The following is a 20,341-nucleotide window of genomic DNA, read 5'->3' on the forward strand; positions in this document are numbered from 1 at the left end:
GCTGGAAAAAATCAGCTGAATTGACCAGGCAGCAGTTAAGCATTGCAAAACACCTATAGTCAGAATCTCGCTCTTTAACTACGGTTGTCGCTTTATGGAAGCATGCATGGCTACAGTCTACAAACCTCCAAACTGACATGAAGGAGAAGACTGAAGGTTTGGCCTTTGACAGAAATGGCCTCTTCAGTGAAATGACTGATTCCACTATGGAGCAACTTAAAAAATCAAAGCTCACTTTGAAAACATTCACCTTCGCTTCATCTATATCCACATACACTTCAAAGGATCATTCTTACTCTGGCAAGTGGAGGCCTACTTCTAGGCAACAAGATCATCAGGACTTCAAAAAGCAATACAATCCTCACCACTTACCACGGGAAGGGCAAAAATTCTAAGTCCCAATGTAACAAACAACCAGAATCACAGAAGCATCTTTGAAGTTCAGGACCGCCCACCAACACTGAATTTCTCCCCAATCCCATCTGCAGGGGCATTAACATGTTGGCAAGTGAGTTCCACCAACATGCTTGCGATTCCAGCACTTCCACAAGCATACGAGTCCATCAAGCTGGCACGCCATGCCCCTGCATGGCACCACATAACATTGGACTGCTGGGTCCTGAAGATCAAATCCTCAGGTATAGCATAGAATTTGAAACAACTGCCCATTTTTTATGGGAATGAAGTTCAATCCACCATCGCTGTCATTACAGGAAGTTGTGAAGGAGCTATTGGAGAAGGGTGCAATCACCCTGGAGCAGTGGGCGCACAGGTGAGGGATTTTTACTCCTGTTACTTTCAGATCACAAAGTGGGATGGGGGCATCCGCCCCATCATGGATCTGTGCCATTTAAACAAACTGGTCCATGTCAGGAAATTTTGCATGATGGTGTTGCAGGAGATCCTACTACTTCTCTATCAAGAGAATTAGCTTGCAACGCTGGATTTGAAAGACGCCTGCTTTCATATCAACATAAGGGAGCAACACAGGAAGTATCTACGCTTCACTGTAGGTAAAGAAGTATACCAATATAATGTCTTACCCTTCCGACTTGCCACCGCCCCAGTGGTGTTTACCGAATGTATGGCTGTCATGATCTCCCACGTAAGGACACAGGGTGTTGCAATTTACCCATACTTAGACGACTAGCTCCTGATCTCCAGGGACCGAGAAGAATTGCTTTCAAAGATCCAGTATGTTTTGAATCTCCTTCAAAACTTGGGGATCCAAGTCAATTGGAAAAAGTCTCACCTGGAGCCAGTTCACATTATCAACTACATAGGAGTGGTGCTGAACACGGAAACCTGAAGGGCATACTTTTACCCCAAGATAGATTCAAATTATTATTATTATTTTACACAGTCAGACAGGTGTTATTGACTGGTTTGTTTTATCCAGACATCGAGTCCTTCCCAAGGACCTGGGATGCCAGAATTTTATTGTCAATTGTTATAGATATCATCCCAGAATATAGGCTGTTCACAGTAAAGCTGCTTTTTGTAATTGGCTGATGGTGATTTCTGTGGCCCCTATGGTGTTGAGGTGCTTTTCAAGGTCTTTTGGGACTGCACCCAGGGCGCCAATTACCACTGGGATTATTTTGGTCTTTTTCTGCCACAGCCTTTCAATTTCAATTTGTAGATCTTTGGTGTATTTGGTGATTTTTTCTATTTCTTTTTCTTCTATTCTGCTATCCCCTGGTATTGCTATGTCGATTATTTTGACTTGTTTTTCTTTCTTCTCGACTACAGTTATATCTGGTGTATTGTGTGGCAGATGTTTGTTTGTAGTCGGAAGTCCCATAATATTTTTACATCTTCATTTTCTTCAACTTTTTCAATTTTGTGGTCCCACCAATATTTGGCTACAGGTAGCTTGTATTTTATGCAGATGTTCCAGTGTACCATCCCTGCTACTTTGTCATGCCTTTGTTTGTAGTCAGTCTGTGCGATCTTTTTACAACAGCTGATTAGGTGGTCCACAGTTTCATCTGCTTCTTTACAAAGGTAGCACTTGATGTTTCTGGTGGATTTTTCTACTTTTGCTCTTATTGCATTTGTTCTTACTGCCTGTTCTTGTGCAGCCAGTATTAAACCCTCTGTTTCTTTCTTCAAGTTGCCATTCTTAAGCCATTGCCAGGTCTTGGTGATGTCTGATTTTCCACTTATATTGTGCAAATATTGACCATGCAGAGGCTTATTTTTCCATTTTTCTGCTTGGTTCTTGACTTGTTCTTTCTTGTAGGCCTGCTTTTTTTCATTGGTGTTGAATAGTTTCTTGTTATTGACCATTTGAAGTGCATCTTCTTCACTGTCCTTGATATATTCTTCAAGGCCTCTTTTCTCCTCCTCTACTGTTTGATGGACTTGCAGCATTCCTCTTCCACCTGAGCTGCGAGGGAGGTAGAGCCTATCGACATCACTGCGGGGGTGCAGAGCATGATTGATGGTCATGATTTTCCTGGTCTTACGATCTAGCGTCTCTAGCTCTGCCTGGGTCCAGTCTATTATTCCTGCAGTGTATCTGATAACAGGTATAGCCCAGGTGTTTATGGCTTGTATGGTGTTCCCACCATTGAGTTTGGACTTGAGGATTTTTCTAACTCTCCTGATGTATTCACTTCCAATTTTTCTTTTCACTTCAGTGTGTGCGATGTTATCAGCCTGGAGAATGCCCAAGTATTTGTAATGTTCTTTCTCTTCCAGGTTCTTGATCTTGCTTCCATTGGGCAGTTCTATTCCTTCTGTTTTTCTTATTTTCCCTCTGTTCATTATTAATGCAGCACACTTGTCTAGTCCAAACTCCATTGCTATATCGCTACTGAATATACGGACAGTGTTTAGCAGTGATTCGATTTCTTACTGGGACTTTCCATACAACTTCAGATCGTCCATGTACAGCAGATGGTTGATTTTACTTGATGTTTTAGATGTTTGGTATCCGAGGCCTGTTTTGTTTAGTATTTGTGAAAGTGGGGTCATGGCGATTACAAACAACAGAGGGGATAGTGAGTCCCCTTGGAAAATGCCTCTTCTAATGCTAACTTCTCCAAGTGTCTCGCCATTGATTGTTAACTGTGTACTCCACATGCTCATTGCTATTTTTATAAATATCTGAATGTTTTTGCTGACACTAGTTGTTTCTAAACATTTTAGTATCCATGTGTGAGGCAATGAATCGACGGCTTTCTTGTAGTCAATCCATGCAACACTTAGATTGGGTTTTCTTCTCTTGCAATTTTCTAAAATCATTTTGTCAATCAGCAGCTGATCTTTTGTGCCTCTGGTGTTCGGGCAATTTCCTTTCTGTTCAACTGGAAGCTGTTTGTTAGTTAATAAGTGTTGCATCACTTCATCTGCTATTATTCCAGTTAATAATTTGAACATGGTTGGCAGGCAGGTTATCGGTCTATAATTACTTGGAAGTGCACCTTTTGCTGGGTCTTCCATGATGAGATGAGTTTTCCCAGTTGTTAGCCATTGTTCAATATCACCTCCTTGCAAAATGTGATTGAACTGTTTTGATAGTTGTTTATGAAGGCTTGTTAGGTGTTTAAGCCAAAAGCCATGCAGTTCATCGTCGCCTGGAACAGTCCAATTTTTAATTTTCTTTGCTCTTTCACTTATTAATTCTGGTGTTATTATTAGATCTTGCATTTGTTGGTTACATTTTTTGACCTCTTTCATCCAGCCTGCTTTTTTATTATAATCTATTGGATTGTCCCATAATTTCCCCCAGAATTGCACTGTTTCTTCTTTATTTGGTGTTTCTATGTTTCTTCAGTTTCTCCTTCTATGCTTTGGTAAAAACGTCTCTGATTTGACTGGAATTGGAGATTCTGCCTGTGTTGTGTAGTTCTGGCTTCATATCTGCTAATGTTCTTTGACACTGCTGTTATTTGCTGCTTTATTATTTCCAGGACTTCTCTAATTTTCCTTGAATCTAGGTGGTATTTTTGGATCAGATACTGTTTGGTGTTTTCATTCTTCAGCTTCTTGTCTTTCATATTTTTCAATTTACTAGCATCTGACCTAAGCCTGGAGATTTTATTTTCTAATCTAATCTCCCATTTAGGTGGAAAAACTTTCTTTTTTTACAGGTCCATTGATCTTATATCCGAGCTCTTGTGGTGGTGTTGTTGCTGCACTGTACTTTAGTTGGTTTGTTTCTTGCAGATTATTGGTTGTTATTTCTGCAAGTGCAGCATTGACATCTTTTAATACCTGAGCAAGTTGTTTTTTGGCAACTGTTTTTAGAGCTGGAAGTCGAACCCTGGTGGTTGTTTGGTTCATGTGCTCAGTTATTTTTTGCTTTAGTTCTTGTTGCTTTTCTGTTAAATGGCATTCGGGTTTTTGAGGTGAAGGCAAAGGGTCAGTTGCCTGGTTTTGATTTTGAAACAGTTCAGCAACAGTGGTATCCTCTATTTCCAACACCTCCTCCACCTGCACCTGAGCAACTGCTTCAGTTGGTGGTAATTATTCTTCCATATCTTGAGCCTGTATTGCTCTTTGCAGTTTTTCCAGCTCAACTTCTGTGAATACTTTATTTCTTATTATGAATCTTCTCTGGTCTGCTAGCCTTTGTTCTGTTATTTCTGTGTCTGGATGCTTCTCTTTCCAAATTTGGTACATTCTTTTAAAATAACCTCTTCTAGTTGGATTTCAGTTAAGCAACGTTTCTTCCAGTAACTTTGCTGTCTTCAGCCCTGGTTGCTCAGCTGAAGATCCTGAGCCCTGTTGCCCACTTGCCACCAGATGTCCAGAGACTCCAGCACCTGGCGCAGTCCTTGTTGACCCGGGCGACGACTGATCCGGTATAGATTTATTAAAGTCACGTCTCACCATATTGTTGATGGGAGAGGCACTCTTTGTCTGGCTCCTCTGGTGAGACCTTTCCCATATGGTTGGACCTCTGGCATAGCTCTCACCTTCCTCAGAGCACGCAAGCCACACAACCACGCCAAGGTAGTGCCTCACTGGGGCTGGTAGTGCCTCACTGGGTGTGCCTCACTTATCATTATTATTATTATTATTATTATTATTATTATTATTATTATTATTATTATTATTACATTTATATCCCGCTCCCAGAGGATCCCAGAGCGGTGTACTACTTACCGTATATACTCGAGTATAAGCCGATCCGAATATAAGCCGAGGTACCTAATTTGACCTAAGAAACAAAAAAACTGATTGACTCGAGTATAAGCCTAAGGTGGGAAATGCAGCAGCTACTGGTGAGTAGTACTGGAGCAGCGGGACGAACGGAGCCCATTGTGACCAGTATGTACTTTATTACAGGGGGACATTTTAGCACGGGCAGATAGATGACTCGAGTATAAGCCGAGGCTGATTTTTTCAGCACATTTTGGGTGTTGAAAAATTCGGCTTATACTTGAGTATATACGGTACTTGAATTTCTCTTTCACAACAACCCTGTGAAGTAGGTTAGGCTGAGAGAGAAGTGACTGGCCCAGAGTCACCCAGCTAGTTTCATGGCTCAATGGGGATTTGAACTTGGGTCTCCCCAGTCCTAGTCCAGCACTCTAACCACTACACCACGCTGCATCAGGGATCCGGTGCAGGTATTCCAACAGCATCCTACACAGTCAGCTCAACTGATACAGCGACTGCTCAGCCTTATGGCGTCCTGCAACGCAGTGATACATCATGCACGGCTGAAAATAAGGAAGCTACAACTATGGTTTCAATCGGTTTTCCATACCAGCCGAGACAGTCAATGATAAGGTCTAGAAATACCACCACAAATACTATGCTCATTATCGTGGTGGTCAGACAACCAGAATCTCCCAGAAGGGGTTCCTTTCCAGACTGCATCTCCATCAATCTGGCTGACAACAGATGCATCACTGCTGGATTGGGGCACCCTTTGTGAGAACCATCAAGCACAAGGCAAGTGCACCCCACAACGAGCCCAATTACATATCAGCTTCCTGGAGTTGCTAGCCGTCTTCCAAGCGATGAACACCTTCGTGCCACTGCTACAGGGCAAGGTCGTCCAAGTTCAGTTAGCCACAGCCCAGGCATACATCAATTGCCAGGGGGAACTGTGTCTCGAACCCTATGTGCCCTGAACGTACAACTGTGGCACTAGTGCATCCGGCATCAATTATTCCCAATAGCTATCCATATCAAGGGCCTGGACAATGTCCTAGAGGATGACCTCAGCCGCATGTTTGCACAACACTAACAACATGAATGGGAGCTCAAAACAGAATGCATTGCTCCTCTCTTTGACTGCTGGATGAGCCCATCCATAGTCCTGTTTGCACCTTCAATAAACACGAAGTGTGCCCGCTTCTGTTCAAGGGCAGGACATAACCGGCAGTCTCTGGGGGACGCTTTCCAGCTGGATTGGACTCAAGAGACACTGTACATGTTTCTTCCACATCGCTTGATAAGTTGAATAGTAGCACATCTCTTGGCCGCTCCTGCATCCTGAATCCTGGTGACTCCATGGTGGCCCAGGCAACCATGGTTTCCACAGCTACTTAAACTATCGGAGAACCGTTACCATCATCTGCCTCAAGAACTAGACTCCTGTCCCAGAACAACAGACACGTCCTTCACTCAGACATACTCACACTCTGTCTGACAGCATGGTGAATCAGATCCTAAAGAATATCTTGCTTAACCAGAGAAAGCCCCACATTTATTTATTTATTTATTTATTTATTTATTTAAAAGCAGAATAAAACCAAATAAACTTTCAAACAGTTAAAAACCCTGGAAAACCAGGGTAAACATTTAAAACAATTTAAAACAGTTTACAACAATTTAAAAACCCTGGAAGTCCAGGCCAAACAGATAGGTTTTAAGGGCTCTCCTGAAAGAAAATAATGAACTCAAATTACGGATTTCTACCGGGAGTGCATTCCATAGCCCAGGAGCAGCCACCAAGAGATCCAGAAGAACCAGCAGAGTCTCACTCTCTCTGTCGGGTCCCTGGTAAAGGTCATTCATCAGGCTGACCAAGGCCACCCCATAGCCAGCTCTAAAGCCAGTTTGAAATGGGTCTAGATAATCAGTTTCCCGTAAAACTGCCTGCAGCTGGTCGGCCACCACTGTCTCAATCACCTTGCCCAACCAAGGGAGATTAGAGATTGGCCAGTAACTATCCATCACTAAGGGGTCCAGGGAAGTCATCTTAAGGAGCGGTCTTCAGACAAGGAGGCACCCTGTCCTCCCTCAGCGATGCATTTATGATATTAAGTAGGCCACCTCCAACAATCTCCCTGCTAGATAGAAGCAGCCAAGTTGGACAAGGATCCAGAGAACAAGTGGTAGTCCACCCCACCCCAAGCAGCTTGTCCACATCCTCAGGAGTCACAGATTGAAACTGATCCCCTGTTTCCCCAAAAGTAAGACCTACCCCGAAAGTAAGACCTAGCAGTAATTTCTGATGTACCGCTAATTGCCCTAGTGTATTTTTGGGGGCTAAAATTAATATAAGACACTGTCTTATTTTCGGGGAAACACGGTACTACAAGAAGGATTGCTGGACACCTCCTCCATAGAGCTTGCAGAAATAGTGGAGTCCAAGTCAGCCCGAATACAGGAGATCTTGTTTGCAAAGAACCCATTAAAAGCGTCACAGCAGAACAACCCTGGGGACTGATTGGAAGTAGGAGCAGAAACTAAACTTCTCACAACCCAGGATAGCTCTTCTGAGCATGAACCTGCAGCCACAATGTGCACAGACCAAAATCTCTTTTTCGCTGCTCGCACCACCACCACATAAGTTTTCAAATGGGTCACTTGCCACTTCCTGTCAGATTCGAACCGAGTTCTCCTCCACTTGTGTTCCAGTCGCCTACAAAACCGCTTCAGCTCCCGCAACTCCTCAGTATACCAAGGGGCCATTTTTGAAGCAGGTTGGAAGGGTTTTGAAGGTTTTGAAGCATGTCTGCAGCCCTGATGAGTTCCCTGTTCCAGATTCCCACCAGGGCAACAACAGAATCACCGGCTGCACCAACATCAAAATCCTCCAAGGCCTTTTGAAATCCTTCTGGGTCCAGCAGCCTTTTCAGACGGACCATCCTAATAGGTCCACCACCCCTACAGGGGTGGATTGTGGCTGTGAAACCAACCTTAACCAGGTAGTGGTCCATCCATGACAAGGAGAAACCACCAGACCCCCCACACATGGAATGCCCCCCTGATTGGAACAAAAGACCAAATCGAGTGCATGGCAACTCTTGTGGCCAACATGAGATGGATCAGATACTAATTGGGATAGGCCCATAGTTGTCATAGCTGCTATGAACACCTGAGCCACACCAGACAAGCCAGCCCCAAAGTGGATGTTGAAGTCTCCCAGCACCAAAAGTCTAGGAGACTCCAACACCAACTACACAACCAGCTCAGTTAGGGAGTCAGTTGGGCTGTGGAGTGGACGGAACACCAACAGAATCTCCAATCTGTCCTTAGTTCCCAGCCTCAAAAATATGCACTCAGTATAAACCATCTGTCTTACAGGGGCCCTGGTAAGAGAGATGGTATTCTTATGGACCACAGCCACTCCACCCCACCCCACCATCCACTTCACCTAGCCCGCTCCACAACAGAATAACCTGGAGGAAGAAGCTGAGCTCACACTGGACCACTCGCCTCCCCCAACCAGGTCTCAGTTATACATGCCAGGTCAGCTCCCTCATCCACTCTCAAATCATGGACAATTTCGGTCTTATTCTGAACTGACCTGGCATTGCAGAGGAGCAAGGCCAGACTCTGGGTAATTGGAGCTGCTCCCCAAGGCCTGAGAGTTGACAAAGCAGTTGGAAGTGGAAAAAATTGCTAAATTACTGATTTCCCTTCCCTTGTAACAGCCAGCTGCTCTGCCAGCACCAATTCTTCTATTCCCCACCACTATAGTAATAGCGGCCCCAGAACTACCGGGTGCACTCCCAGCACCATCACACTCAAGAAAGCCCAAACACATACACACATGGATAAATGTGTTGGTATCCCTCCACAAAAAAAGAAGAACCCACAATTGTCTCTGAAATAACTTTAAACTGACAAAAGTAATTGGCACCCATCATTGTTTATTCCTCATTTAACAAAAATCAGACTTTGCTTTAGAGTTTTGATGCAACAGAATATTTCAAATAACAACACAAATGACAATGGCATGGACAAAAATCATGGGACCCTTAACCTAATATTTTGTTGCACAACCTTTAGAGGCAATCATTGCAAACAAGCGATTCCTGTAGCTCTCAATGAGACTTTTGCACCTGTCAACAGGTAGTTTGGCCCACTCTTCCTGAGCAAACTGCTCCTGCTGTGTCAGGTTTGAAGGGTGCCTTCTCCAGATTGCATGTTTCAGTTCTTTCCATAGATGTTCAATAGGATTCAAATCAGGGCTCATAGAAGGCCACTACAGAAGAGTCAAATGTTTTGTCCTTAGCCATTCTTGGGTGCTTTTAGCTGTGTGTTTTGGGTCATTATCCTACTGGAGGATCCATGACCTGCGACTGAGACAGAACTTTCTGGCACTGGGTATTACGTTTCGCTCCAGAATGTCTTGATAGTCTTGAGATTTCATAGTTCCCTGCACAGACTCAAGGCACCCCATGCCAGACGCAGCAAAGCAGCCCCAAAACATAATCCAGACTCTTCCATGTTTCACAGTAGATATGGTGTTCTTTTCTTTGAAAGCTTCATTTTTTCTTGTGCGGACATAGAGCTGATGTGACTTGCCAAAAAGCTCCAGTTTTCTCTCATCTGTCCAAAGGACTTTCTCCCAGAAGCATTGTGGCTTGTCAATATGAATTTTAGTAAATTCCAGTCTGGCTTTTTAATGTTTTTCTTTCAACAGTGGAGTCCTCCTGGGTCTTCTTCCACTGAGCCCATTGTCACTCAAAAAGCGACCGATGGTGCTGTCAGACACTGATGGACCTTGACCTTGGAGCTTGTATCTCTTTGGAAGTTGTCCTAAACTTTTTATCTACCATTCTCACTATCCCTCTGCCCATTCTGGGATCAATTTTCCTCTTGCGGCCGCATCCAGGGCGGTTGGCTACAGTCCCATGGACCTTGAACTTCTTAATCATATTTGCAACTGTTGTCACAGGAACATCAAACTGCTTGGAGATGGTCTTACAGTCTTTGCCTTTAACATGGTTGTCTGTAATTTTCTTTCTGATCTCCTCAGACAACTCTCTCCTTTGCTTTCTCTGGTCCATGTTCATTGTGGGACACACAATGACACCAAACAGCAAAGTGACTTCTTTTCTCCATTTCAATGGGCTGAATGACTGCACGATTGGAGACATGTGTGATACTAATGAAAGAAAACAGCTAATTTGAAAAATCACTCTAAACCAATTATTTATTATCTTTTCTAGTCTAGGGGTATCAACAAATGCGTCCAGGTTACTTTAGAATATCTTTGTAGAATAAGCAATACTTTAGCTCTTTTCATACTTGCTTTGCTTTACTCAGTGACATATCAAAGGCATGCAGGTATACATGGGACAATTGCTTTTCATTTAATCATTTTTCAGGAGGCATAAAACACTTTTTCAATGAGCTGTAAGGGTACCAACAAATTTGTCAATGTGTGTACCTGCAGAAAGGCCTGGCACAACCCAACCTCCCAGCCCTCAGTCCCACCCTCCAAGGCCCAGCCCCCAAGGCCTGCCCCCTTTTGCGGCTGGCTTCAGCAGCCACCTACAGGCGCCCTGATGGCCACTCCGATGGCTACGCCATTTGTTTTTAAGCCTGCAAGCCCCAAAACCCGCTCCTCCCATGAGCAGCTCCCAGAACAAACGACAGGTGGTTCAGTTCAACCACCTGTCTGGGACGCTGGCAACAAGCCACCTCGAACTTGGCAGCAGACAAGCAGGCTGTTCCCCATCTGGGCTGGAATCTTCACAGGAGGCAGAGAGCCAAGTTCCTAAGTCCCGGCAAGGCAGATCGAATGGCTTTGCACCCCCCCCCCCGTTACGTTCCTACTAGATGTATTTACTTTGGAAAATAGCTACGATTCAAGACCTGTGTCAAAACACATGGTTTTCTACCAAAGCAAACTACTATTAAAGATATACTCCTCTAACTACGTTGAAGACACAAGGTTTGGCTAATGTGTCCCTGGCATGAAAGTCCACTTGGCCGCACTCTCATCTAAACACCCGGGATGTGATGGCAAGACTCTTTTCTCTCACCCTGATAGTAAAGCCTTCTTAAAGGGACTTACGAATGTGTACCCGCCCATTCGTATTCCAGTAGAACCATGGAGCATCTCCTTGGTACTCTCATCATTGACTCAAGATCAATTTGAACTGATGGCTACTATTTCCATCAAACTTGTGACTTTAAAAATGGCATTCTTACTTTCCGTTACCACTGCAAAATGTGTAAGTAAGCTAACAGCCTTAAGGGTATATTCTCCCTATACAAGAATTTATTCTGACAAAGTACTAATGTGTTTAGACCCCGACCTTTTGCCCAAAATAATGTCCACCTTCCACCTTAATCAGGACATTGTGTTTCCAACGTTTGTCAGGGACCCATCTACTCTAGAACGTACAGTGCACTCTCTGAATGTGCATAGGGCACTGCTGTTCTACCTACCACGTACAAAGGACTTCAGGTCCTCTAAAGGTTTACTCATAGCCTACAAGCGCCCTGCCAAGGGCTCCAGCATATCCAGACAAAGACTGTCAAACTGGCTGGTCGAGCTCATCTTGCTCACCTACAAGTTACAAAACAAGGATCCACCAGAGGCAATCAAGGCCCACTCCACTTGGGCCTACGCTTCATTGGCTGCAGACCTCTCAGGGATAACTTTCACCGACATCTGCAAGGCAGCTACATGTTCCACAGAGTTACCCTTTATTAAGCATTACACCATAGTTGTGCGCTCTGCTGATAAGGTGAGCTTCAGGAGAAGCGTTCTGAAATGAGTGTTACAATAATCACTACTGCACCCTCATCCTGGGAGAGCTTGCCAAACACCCATACTTATAGAGCTTGACAGATCTCAATCCAGATAAACAGGTTGCTCAGCTGTAACTTATGATCTGGAAGAGATCCGTCGATATCCACAATACTCTCCTGGACCACCCCTCTGCAGTAGTGCTCTGCTATGTGTGCTCCAGTGTGCATGTCATTCTCCACCGATGCTGATGAACTCACCTGGTTATCCGGATGATTGTCCTTCATGGCCATCATCCAGGAACTGAGGAACATGGTGCCCAGTCTGCCTTTAAATAGCACACTGTAGACGTGGAGGTAGGGCTTAGACACTTCGACAAGCTGCGGCACTGCTACCGCGTGGTTCCTGTGCAGGAGCATAATCCCATACTTACGAATGTCAACGGATCCATTCCAGATCATAGGTTACAGGTGAGCAACCTGTTTTTTTTTAGCATCGGCAGATCAGCAGGCCATTACAGGGGAAGAGAGACCAGAAATTTAATAGCTGTTACCCTTTCTGGCTGTCCTTTCAGATCTCAGTCCTCGGTGTGTAGATCCATCCACCCTCAGAACCTGAAAGGAAGCAATTGTGAGACATTAGCTTAAGAAGCCTGCTCTAGAGCCCTCAGTGATGGATATTTATAGGCCAGTCTCCAACCTCCCTTGGGTGGGCAAGATAATCGAGTGGGTGGTGGCTGATCAACTCAAGGCAGTTTTGGAAGTTACTGATTGTCTAGATCCATTTCAAACTGGCTTTAGAGCAGGCTGTGGGGTGGAGACAGCCTCAGTCAGCCTCATGATGATCTCTACCAGGAAATGGACAGAGGGAGTGTGACTGTTGGTTCTTTTGGACCTTTCTGCAGCTTTCAATACTATCGACCATGGTATCCTTCTGGATCGTCTGGGGAATTTGGGAATAAGTGGTACTGTTTTGCAATGGTTCCGTTGCTATTCCTCCGGTAGATTCCAGATAGTGTCGCTTGGAGATAGTTGCTCTTTGAAACGAGAGCTATTATATGATGTCCCTCAGGGCTCCATCCTATCTCTGATGATTTTTAACATCTACATGAAACCACTGGGTGAGATCATAAGGAGATTTGGAGCAGGGTGTTATCAATATGCCAATGACACCCAAATCTATTTCTCCATGACATCAACGTAATATCAAGTAGCATAAACGCCCTAAATGTCTGCCTACAGGCAGTAATAGACTGGATGAAGGATAATAAATTGATGCTGAATCCAAGCAAGACAGAGGTACTCATGGTAAGGTGTCATACTTTGAGGGATGCAATAGATCTTCTTGTTCTGGGTGGGGTTGCAAGAAGTTGGGACCAAACGAGGCTACTAGCTTCTTCCGACCAGGTCTCCTTAATGCACACTAGGTCGACATCTTCATCCAAGATCAAATCATGGATGATCTCAGGCTTATTTTGAACCGACCTGGCATTACAAAGCAATAAGGTGAGGTTTTATGGGTTGTAGGCACTGCCCCCCAAAGTCAAAGAGATAGTAGGCCTGATTGAGGGGGAAACCAACATTAAGTTACTAAATCCCCTTCCCCTATTATTACCTGCTGATCTGTAAGCAGCAAGTCTTGGTCGATTCCCCACCACCTCTAGAAATGTCTCTCTATCTCTGGGTGACCCAAGACACATACCTACACCTGGTTCAGCTAATCACAATAAAACAGGAGGGTCCTTACCAGGAGTCTAAAACAATGCATTGGCCCCACCCCCGAAGGCCAGCAGAGGCTTCCTTCATTTAAAAGTCACAGAGTTGGAAAAGCCCAATCAGCGCTGTCTCACACAGCAGTGGGCTGAGGTGACCAGCTGCTCAGTGTCAGAGCAATTAGGAAGAACAAGCAACCAGCCAGGGGGTGGAGAGAGGAACCCCTGGCAGAGCCTAGGAGTGGCCTGACCATCCCAAACAGGGAACATAGGGGAGGCAGGCAGATGGAATGCACACAAACCTCCTCCTGAAATCTCCTGCACGTACCCAGCCTTGATTGTGGTGATCACTTTCTAATACAGACTAAAAAATGAATCTATATCTATCTATCTATATAATTATCTAAGACATACCCGTGGCTAATCCCATGTGTGGCAGCTCTCGTGAGAGTTCCAGCAAGAGAGAGAGTTGATGGAAGGGCAGCTGCTGCCAAGGAGGGAGGGAGGTCGAGGAGAAGGCAAAGAAAGAAAGAAGAGACATTGAGTAATGGCATCCGTTGCTGCCTAGTCTCCTCGCGAGGAGGACAGCCGATCCAGGGCGTAAGAGTGCACTGAGGGCCATCTGTGAAGGCTGGAAGGGAAGCTCTCCCCCCCCCCACGGCCCGCTCGTTTGCTCTCCCCCCCGCAGGCCATCCCGTCACCTCTTCCCACCTCCTCCTCCCGGCTGGTAGGCCTTTGCCTGCCATCTGCCCACCTCCTCGCCGCCGCCATTATATCTCCCCGCCACTGCCTCCTCTTTCTAGCCGGTGGGGCTTCGCCCACCATCCACCCACCTCTTCTGGCCGGAGAGGCTTCACCTGCCGGCCCTCCACCTCTGCATTCTGGCTACCGCCATTATTTCTCTCAGTTTCAATGCTGGAACTCTTGCACGCTCTAGAGCATCTGCGCGTTTGTACTTGATTGTTCCCCTCACCTCAGAGATCTCCCCAGCCTCACCTGAGCTGCACTCATGCTCCCTTTCCATCCGGTTGCTTCCACCGCCCTCACCCTTCTTGGTTGTGGCTGCTGCATTGCTGCCGCCTATTGGCTAAGCTGCAGCCTCTGACAATGGCCTCGGTAGCCCCAAACAGCAGCAGTGGTTGAATGGGCCCTTCCTTGCTGCTAGTGCTGCCATGGCCGCTCATTCCCCTCAGGCTGCTGACAAGCTTAGGCCCGTCCCTTGCCCTTCCTTCTGTCTCTCTTCCCCCTCCCTTCTTTTTCTCTTTCTCTCTCCTCCACTTGCTCTTCCCCACTCTTTCTTCCTTCTCCCTTCATGTTTTTTCTCTCTCTTCCTTCCTCCCTGAGTTATTTAATTCACACAACAGCATCTTCCTTCTCCTGAAGGGGCTCTTTCCTCCCTCACAACCAGTCTTTTTGCAGAGCCCTGCCTGCTATCCTTTTATATAGAGAGATTCCTCTCCTCTACAATCAAGAACATCTTCGGACAAGTAACAGTTGCATTCCAACTGACCTTAACCATCACAGGCCCCTCCTCCTTATCTGCATATGGAATCCCCACTGCCCAATCACCATGGTGCTTCTGCTTTCGCAGGCTCCTTCTCCCTATCTGCATATGGAATCCCCACTGCCCAATCAGGTGCTTCTGCTTGCAAACTCTGTCAGCCAATCGCCTTCTTTCTACCAAGTCCCCACGCATGGCCCATCTTGGAGAATTAATAATATAGATGTTTGGTCACCATGGGGAACAGAGAAATGCATTTGTAGCCTGTTTGGCCTTAATTAGATTAGATAGCATCCAGACATACCAACACTATTTTCTTGTATGAAATGAATGTATGGGAGTCAATCAGAGTTTATCTTACGATGTCAAAAGTAAAATGTGTTCTGTGAAAATATAATCTTATAAAAGTATGTAACAAGAAAATAACTACAAATTATATCTGCTGGAAAGCAGGAGTACAATATGTGGGGATTTTTCATATAAAATATCCTTAACTTTTATTACAGCTACAAGAAAATCAAGATGAGATTGAAAATATGATGAATTCCATTTTCAAGGGTATATTTGTCCATAGATATCGGTAAGTGAAGGAAAATGACTGGGCTAATGGTCAGAGGATAATGTCTCACCTCATTATGTAAAATATATGTATAAGTGGGGGGAAAGCTCCAAAAATCAGAACATATTATCTAGACACTAGTCTTGTCTCATTAACTGCCAAGTTCAACAGTTTGTGTTATAGCTCCATAGTTTCTTTAGTGTGTAGTGTACAGTTCTAGTGGCCTTTTTGAGCAAAAACGAACAAAGAAAATACTCAAGATCACAAACAGGCAAGGTGCCCTCTGAAAAATCTGTCTTTTTAGTATTATAAATATGCATTTTGAGGGGGGCGGGGGACATGCAGATAGTCACAAACTGCCCGAGTGGTATTCACAGACTAGATAGTTGGGAACTGTCAAGATACTAACGTATTTTGAATATGTTATTGTTTATTACCTAATCATGGGTAATAAAAACAAATTGGAAAACATGGGCATGTTTAGCAGAAGGAATTTGATTGAGACATTCACTCTGTAAAGAAATTAATTTGAATCAAGTTGTTGGCTAAGGGTTAAGGAAAGAAAGATAGGAAGCTTGGATTTTGACCTCTTTGTACAGAGGGATAGATATCTAAAAGGGTCTATGGATGATATAACTTTTTATTTCAATGGGGAAGATGCTAGAACTTGGGTGTGTTAAATCTACTGACTTCATGAAATGCTTGATCAGAGTAAAACAGCTGCATTTGGTGATCTGATAATTGATCCCTATTGCTGATGTAGTAATATTCATTAATATTCATTAGTTATAGAGTTAATTATAAGATGCTTAGCTCTTATTCTGCTCTTGCGGCAACTACAAAATTGGTGTGAAATTGGAAATCAGATGCTAGTGTTGGTCCTGACTTAATTGTACTTGGTTTAGATGATGTCTTATCAACTTGCACACTTGAAAATTGGTGATCATGGCATTCTTAGAGTGTAATGTGTACAATAACAAAACAAAATGGTTTGGATCTATCAATCAAGTCACAATAATTCTAGTAAATTGTTTATGAAAAGTATGACAGGCAGAAGTGAGAAACAATGGAAAGACAAGAAAATTGGCTCTACAAAATCTCTTCCCTGTCTGTTTCCCCAAACAAAAAATCGACTCCATGGCCTGAAAAGCATATAAGAACATAAGAACAGCCCTGCTGTATCAGGCCCAGAGCCCATCCAGTCCAGCATCCTGTTTCACACAGAGGCCCACCAGATGCCACTGGAAGCCATAGGCAGGAGTTGAGGGTGTGCCCTCTCTCCTGCTGTTACTCCCCTGCAACTGGTACTCAGAGGCATCCTTTCTTTGAGGCTGGAGGTGGCCTATAGCCCTCCAACTAGTAGCCATTGATACATCTCTCCTCCATGAAGTTATCCTACCCCTCTTAAAGCCATCCAGGTTGTTGGCTGTCACCACATCTTGTGGCAGAGAATTCTACAAGTTGATTATGTGTTGTGTGATAAAGTACTTCTGTTTGTCAGTCCTAAATTTCCCGGCAACCAATTTCATGGGATGACCCCTGGTTCTAGTGTTATGTGAAAGGGAGAAAATTCTCCTCTATCCACTTTCTCCACACCATGCATGATTTTACAGACCTCTATCATGTCTCCCCGCTGTCGTCTTTTTTCTAAACTAAATAGCCCCAGGTGTTGTAGCCTTTCCTCATAAGAAAAGTGCTCTAGGCCCCTGATCATCTTGTTTGCCCTTTTCTGCTCCTTTTTCGGTTCTACAATATCCTTTTTTAGATGTGGTGACCAGAATTGTACACAGTACGCTAGGTGTGGCTGCACCATTATTTTGTATAAGGACATTATAATATTAGCAGTTTTATTTTCAACCCCCTTCCTAATGATCGCTAGCATGGAATTGGCCTTTTTCACAGCTGCTGCACATTGAGTTGACACTTTCAACGAGCTGTCCACCATGACCCCAAGATCCCTCTCTTGATCAGTCACTGACAGCTCAGATCCCAACAACATATACTTGAAATTAGGGTTTTTCATCCCAATGTGCATCGCTTTACACTTGCCAACATTGAACCACATTTGCAATTTGTCACCCACTCCCCTAGTTTGGAGAGATCCTTTTGGAGCTCCTCACAATCCACTTTGGATTTCACTACCTGAAAGAGTTTGGTATCTTCTGCAAATTTGGCCACCTCGCTGCTTACCCTGACTTCTAGATCATTTATGAATAAATTAAAAAGCACCGGACCCAGTACAGATCCCTGGGGGACCCCACTTCTTACTTCTCTCCCTTTATACCTATCCTCTGTTTCCTATCCTTCAACCAGTTAGCAATCCACATATGGACTTGTCCCCTTATCCCATGACTGCTAGGTTTTCTCAGGAGTCTTTGCTGAGGAACTTTGTCGAAAGCTTTTTGGAAGTCCAGGTATACTGTATCAACTGGATCACCCTGATCCACACATTTGTTGACACTCTCAAAGAACTCCAAAAGGTTGGTGAGGCAAGATTTACCTTTGCAGAAGCGATGCTGGTTCTCTCCCAGCAGGGCCTTTTCTTCTATGTGCTTTACAATTGTATCTTTGAGGATGTTTTCCATCAATTTGCCTGGAACGGACGTTAAGCTAACTGGCTTGTAATTTCCTGGATCGCCCCTGGATCCCTTTTTGAAAATCTGTGTTACATTTGCTACTTTCCAGTTCTCCGGTACAGAGCCTGATTACAGGGATAAGGTATACATTTTGGCAAGGAGGTCGGCAATTTCACATTTGAGTTCTTTGAGGACTCTTGGATGGATGCTGTCTGGCCCTGGCGATTTGCTAGTTCTCAGTTTTTCCAGACAGTTTAGAACATCATCTCTTGTCACTTCTATCTGACTCAGTTCTTTAGCCTCCATCCCTAAAAAGCCTGTTTCAGGAACAGGTATATGCTCAGTATCCTCTGCCATGAAGACAGACGCAAAGAACTCATTTAGCTTCTCTGCAATCTCCATATCCTCCTTAATAATCCCTTTCACTCCCTCATTGTCTAATGGTCCAACTGCCTCCCTGGCAGGTTTCCTGCATCTGATGTATTTAAAGATGTTTTTGTTGATGCTTTTGGCTAAATGCCCTTGATGCCTTTGATGCTTTTGGCTAAATGTTCCTCAAATTCTCTTTTTGCCTCTCTTATTGTCACCTTGCATTTATATTGCCAGAGTTTGTGTTCCTTTCTGTTCTCCTCATTTGGGCAGGCCTTCCAATTTCGGAAGGAAGTCTTCCTTTTTATGGCTTCCTTGATATTACCTGTTAGCTATGCTGGCATCCTCCTGGACTTAGTGGTACCTTTTCTCCTTTTGGATATACAATCTAACTAGGCTTCTAGCATTATGGTTTTGAGTAAAGCCACAATACTTCTTTTCACCATACTCATTTGGGAGAAGTTGCCTCTTTGGTGATTCTCTCCTCACATGTATGCTGAATTTGATCATACTATGGTCACTGTTCCCTAAAGGATCAATGACACTGACGCACCAGGTCCTGGGTGCCACTCGGGATTAAGTCCAAGGTTGCCTTCTCTCGGGTTGGTTCCAAGACCAACTGTTCTAAGAATAGCCCTGCTGGATCAGGCCCAAGGCCCATCTAGTCCAGCATCCTGTTTCGCACAGTGGCCCACCAGATGCCGCTGCAAACCACAGGCAGGACTTGAGGGCATGCCCTCTCTCCTGCTGTTACTCCCCTGCAACTGGTACTCAGAGGCATCCTGCCTTTGAGGCTTGAGGTGGTCCACAGCCCTCCGTCTAGTAGCCGTTGATAGACCTCTCCTCCAGGGCACTGTCATTCAACATATCTAGAAATTTGATCTCTTTGTCATCACCTGACTGTGAATTTACCCAGTCTATGTGTGGGTAATTGAAGTCACCCATTATTACTGCCTTGCCTCTCCCTGAAGCCTCCCTGATTTCCTCCTGCAACTCCCAGTCACTGTCAGCATTTTGACAGCACGTCTCCAGTAGCAAATTCCTTTCAGGCCTTGTATTTCTATGGAGGACTCTGGTTCACCTAGGTTTTCTACCTTGTTAGATTCTATCCCTTCTTTAACATACAGTGCTACTCCACCTCCAAGGTGCCCCTCCCTGTCCTTTCTATAGAGTTTATATCCAGGGAGAACAGTGTCCCACTGGTTCTCACTGTTCCACCATGTTTCTGCTATGCCCACTATATCGATATCTGTGTTAGCAACCAAGCACTCCAGCTCACCCATCTTGACTTGGAGGCTTCTAGCATTGGCATATAAGCACCTATACGCTGAATCTTTCACCTGGTGTATGCTGTCTGTCTTGTGAAATTTTGACCAGCTGGCACAGCCTTCTGTCTGCTCTTAATGTGGTTCTTCTCTGTCCCCTTCTGTTTTATCTGAATCCTTTGCACCCTCACACTTTAAAGGATGGCATTTGCCGAACCGGATACTGCCCAGCTCCCGTCGGCTATTCCCCAAGCATCATTTTAAAAGCTGCTCTGCACCTTTTTTATTTTAAGCGCCAGCAGTCTGGTTCCATCTTGGTTCAAGTGCAGCCCATCCCTTTTGTACAGGCCTTGCTTGCTGCAAAATGTATCCCAGTGCCTAACAAATCTAAACCCCTCCTCTCGGCACCAACGTCTCATCCACGCATTGAAACCCCTCAGCCCTGCCTGTCTCAC

The 20,341-nt window shown here is 44.7% G+C and overlaps 1 protein-coding gene across 3 annotated transcripts in view; it reads left to right on the forward strand.

The window, feature by feature from the left end:
• STAG1 (stromal antigen 1) overlaps positions 1-20,341 on the forward strand; it is a 327,093-nt gene that overhangs the window by 206,980 nt on the left and 99,772 nt on the right. For all 3 annotated transcript variants that reach the window (XM_053310204.1, XM_053310205.1, XM_053310206.1), the window contains one exon: positions 15,624-15,697. In XM_053310204.1, the coding sequence (XP_053166179.1) occupies positions 15,624-15,697 (74 nt within the window). The remainder of the gene's footprint in view (positions 1-15,623; positions 15,698-20,341) is intronic.

This window comes from Hemicordylus capensis, chromosome 3 (assembly GCF_027244095.1).
Source record: "Hemicordylus capensis ecotype Gifberg chromosome 3, rHemCap1.1.pri, whole genome shotgun sequence".
NCBI classification, from domain to species: domain Eukaryota; kingdom Metazoa; phylum Chordata; class Lepidosauria; order Squamata; family Cordylidae; genus Hemicordylus; species Hemicordylus capensis.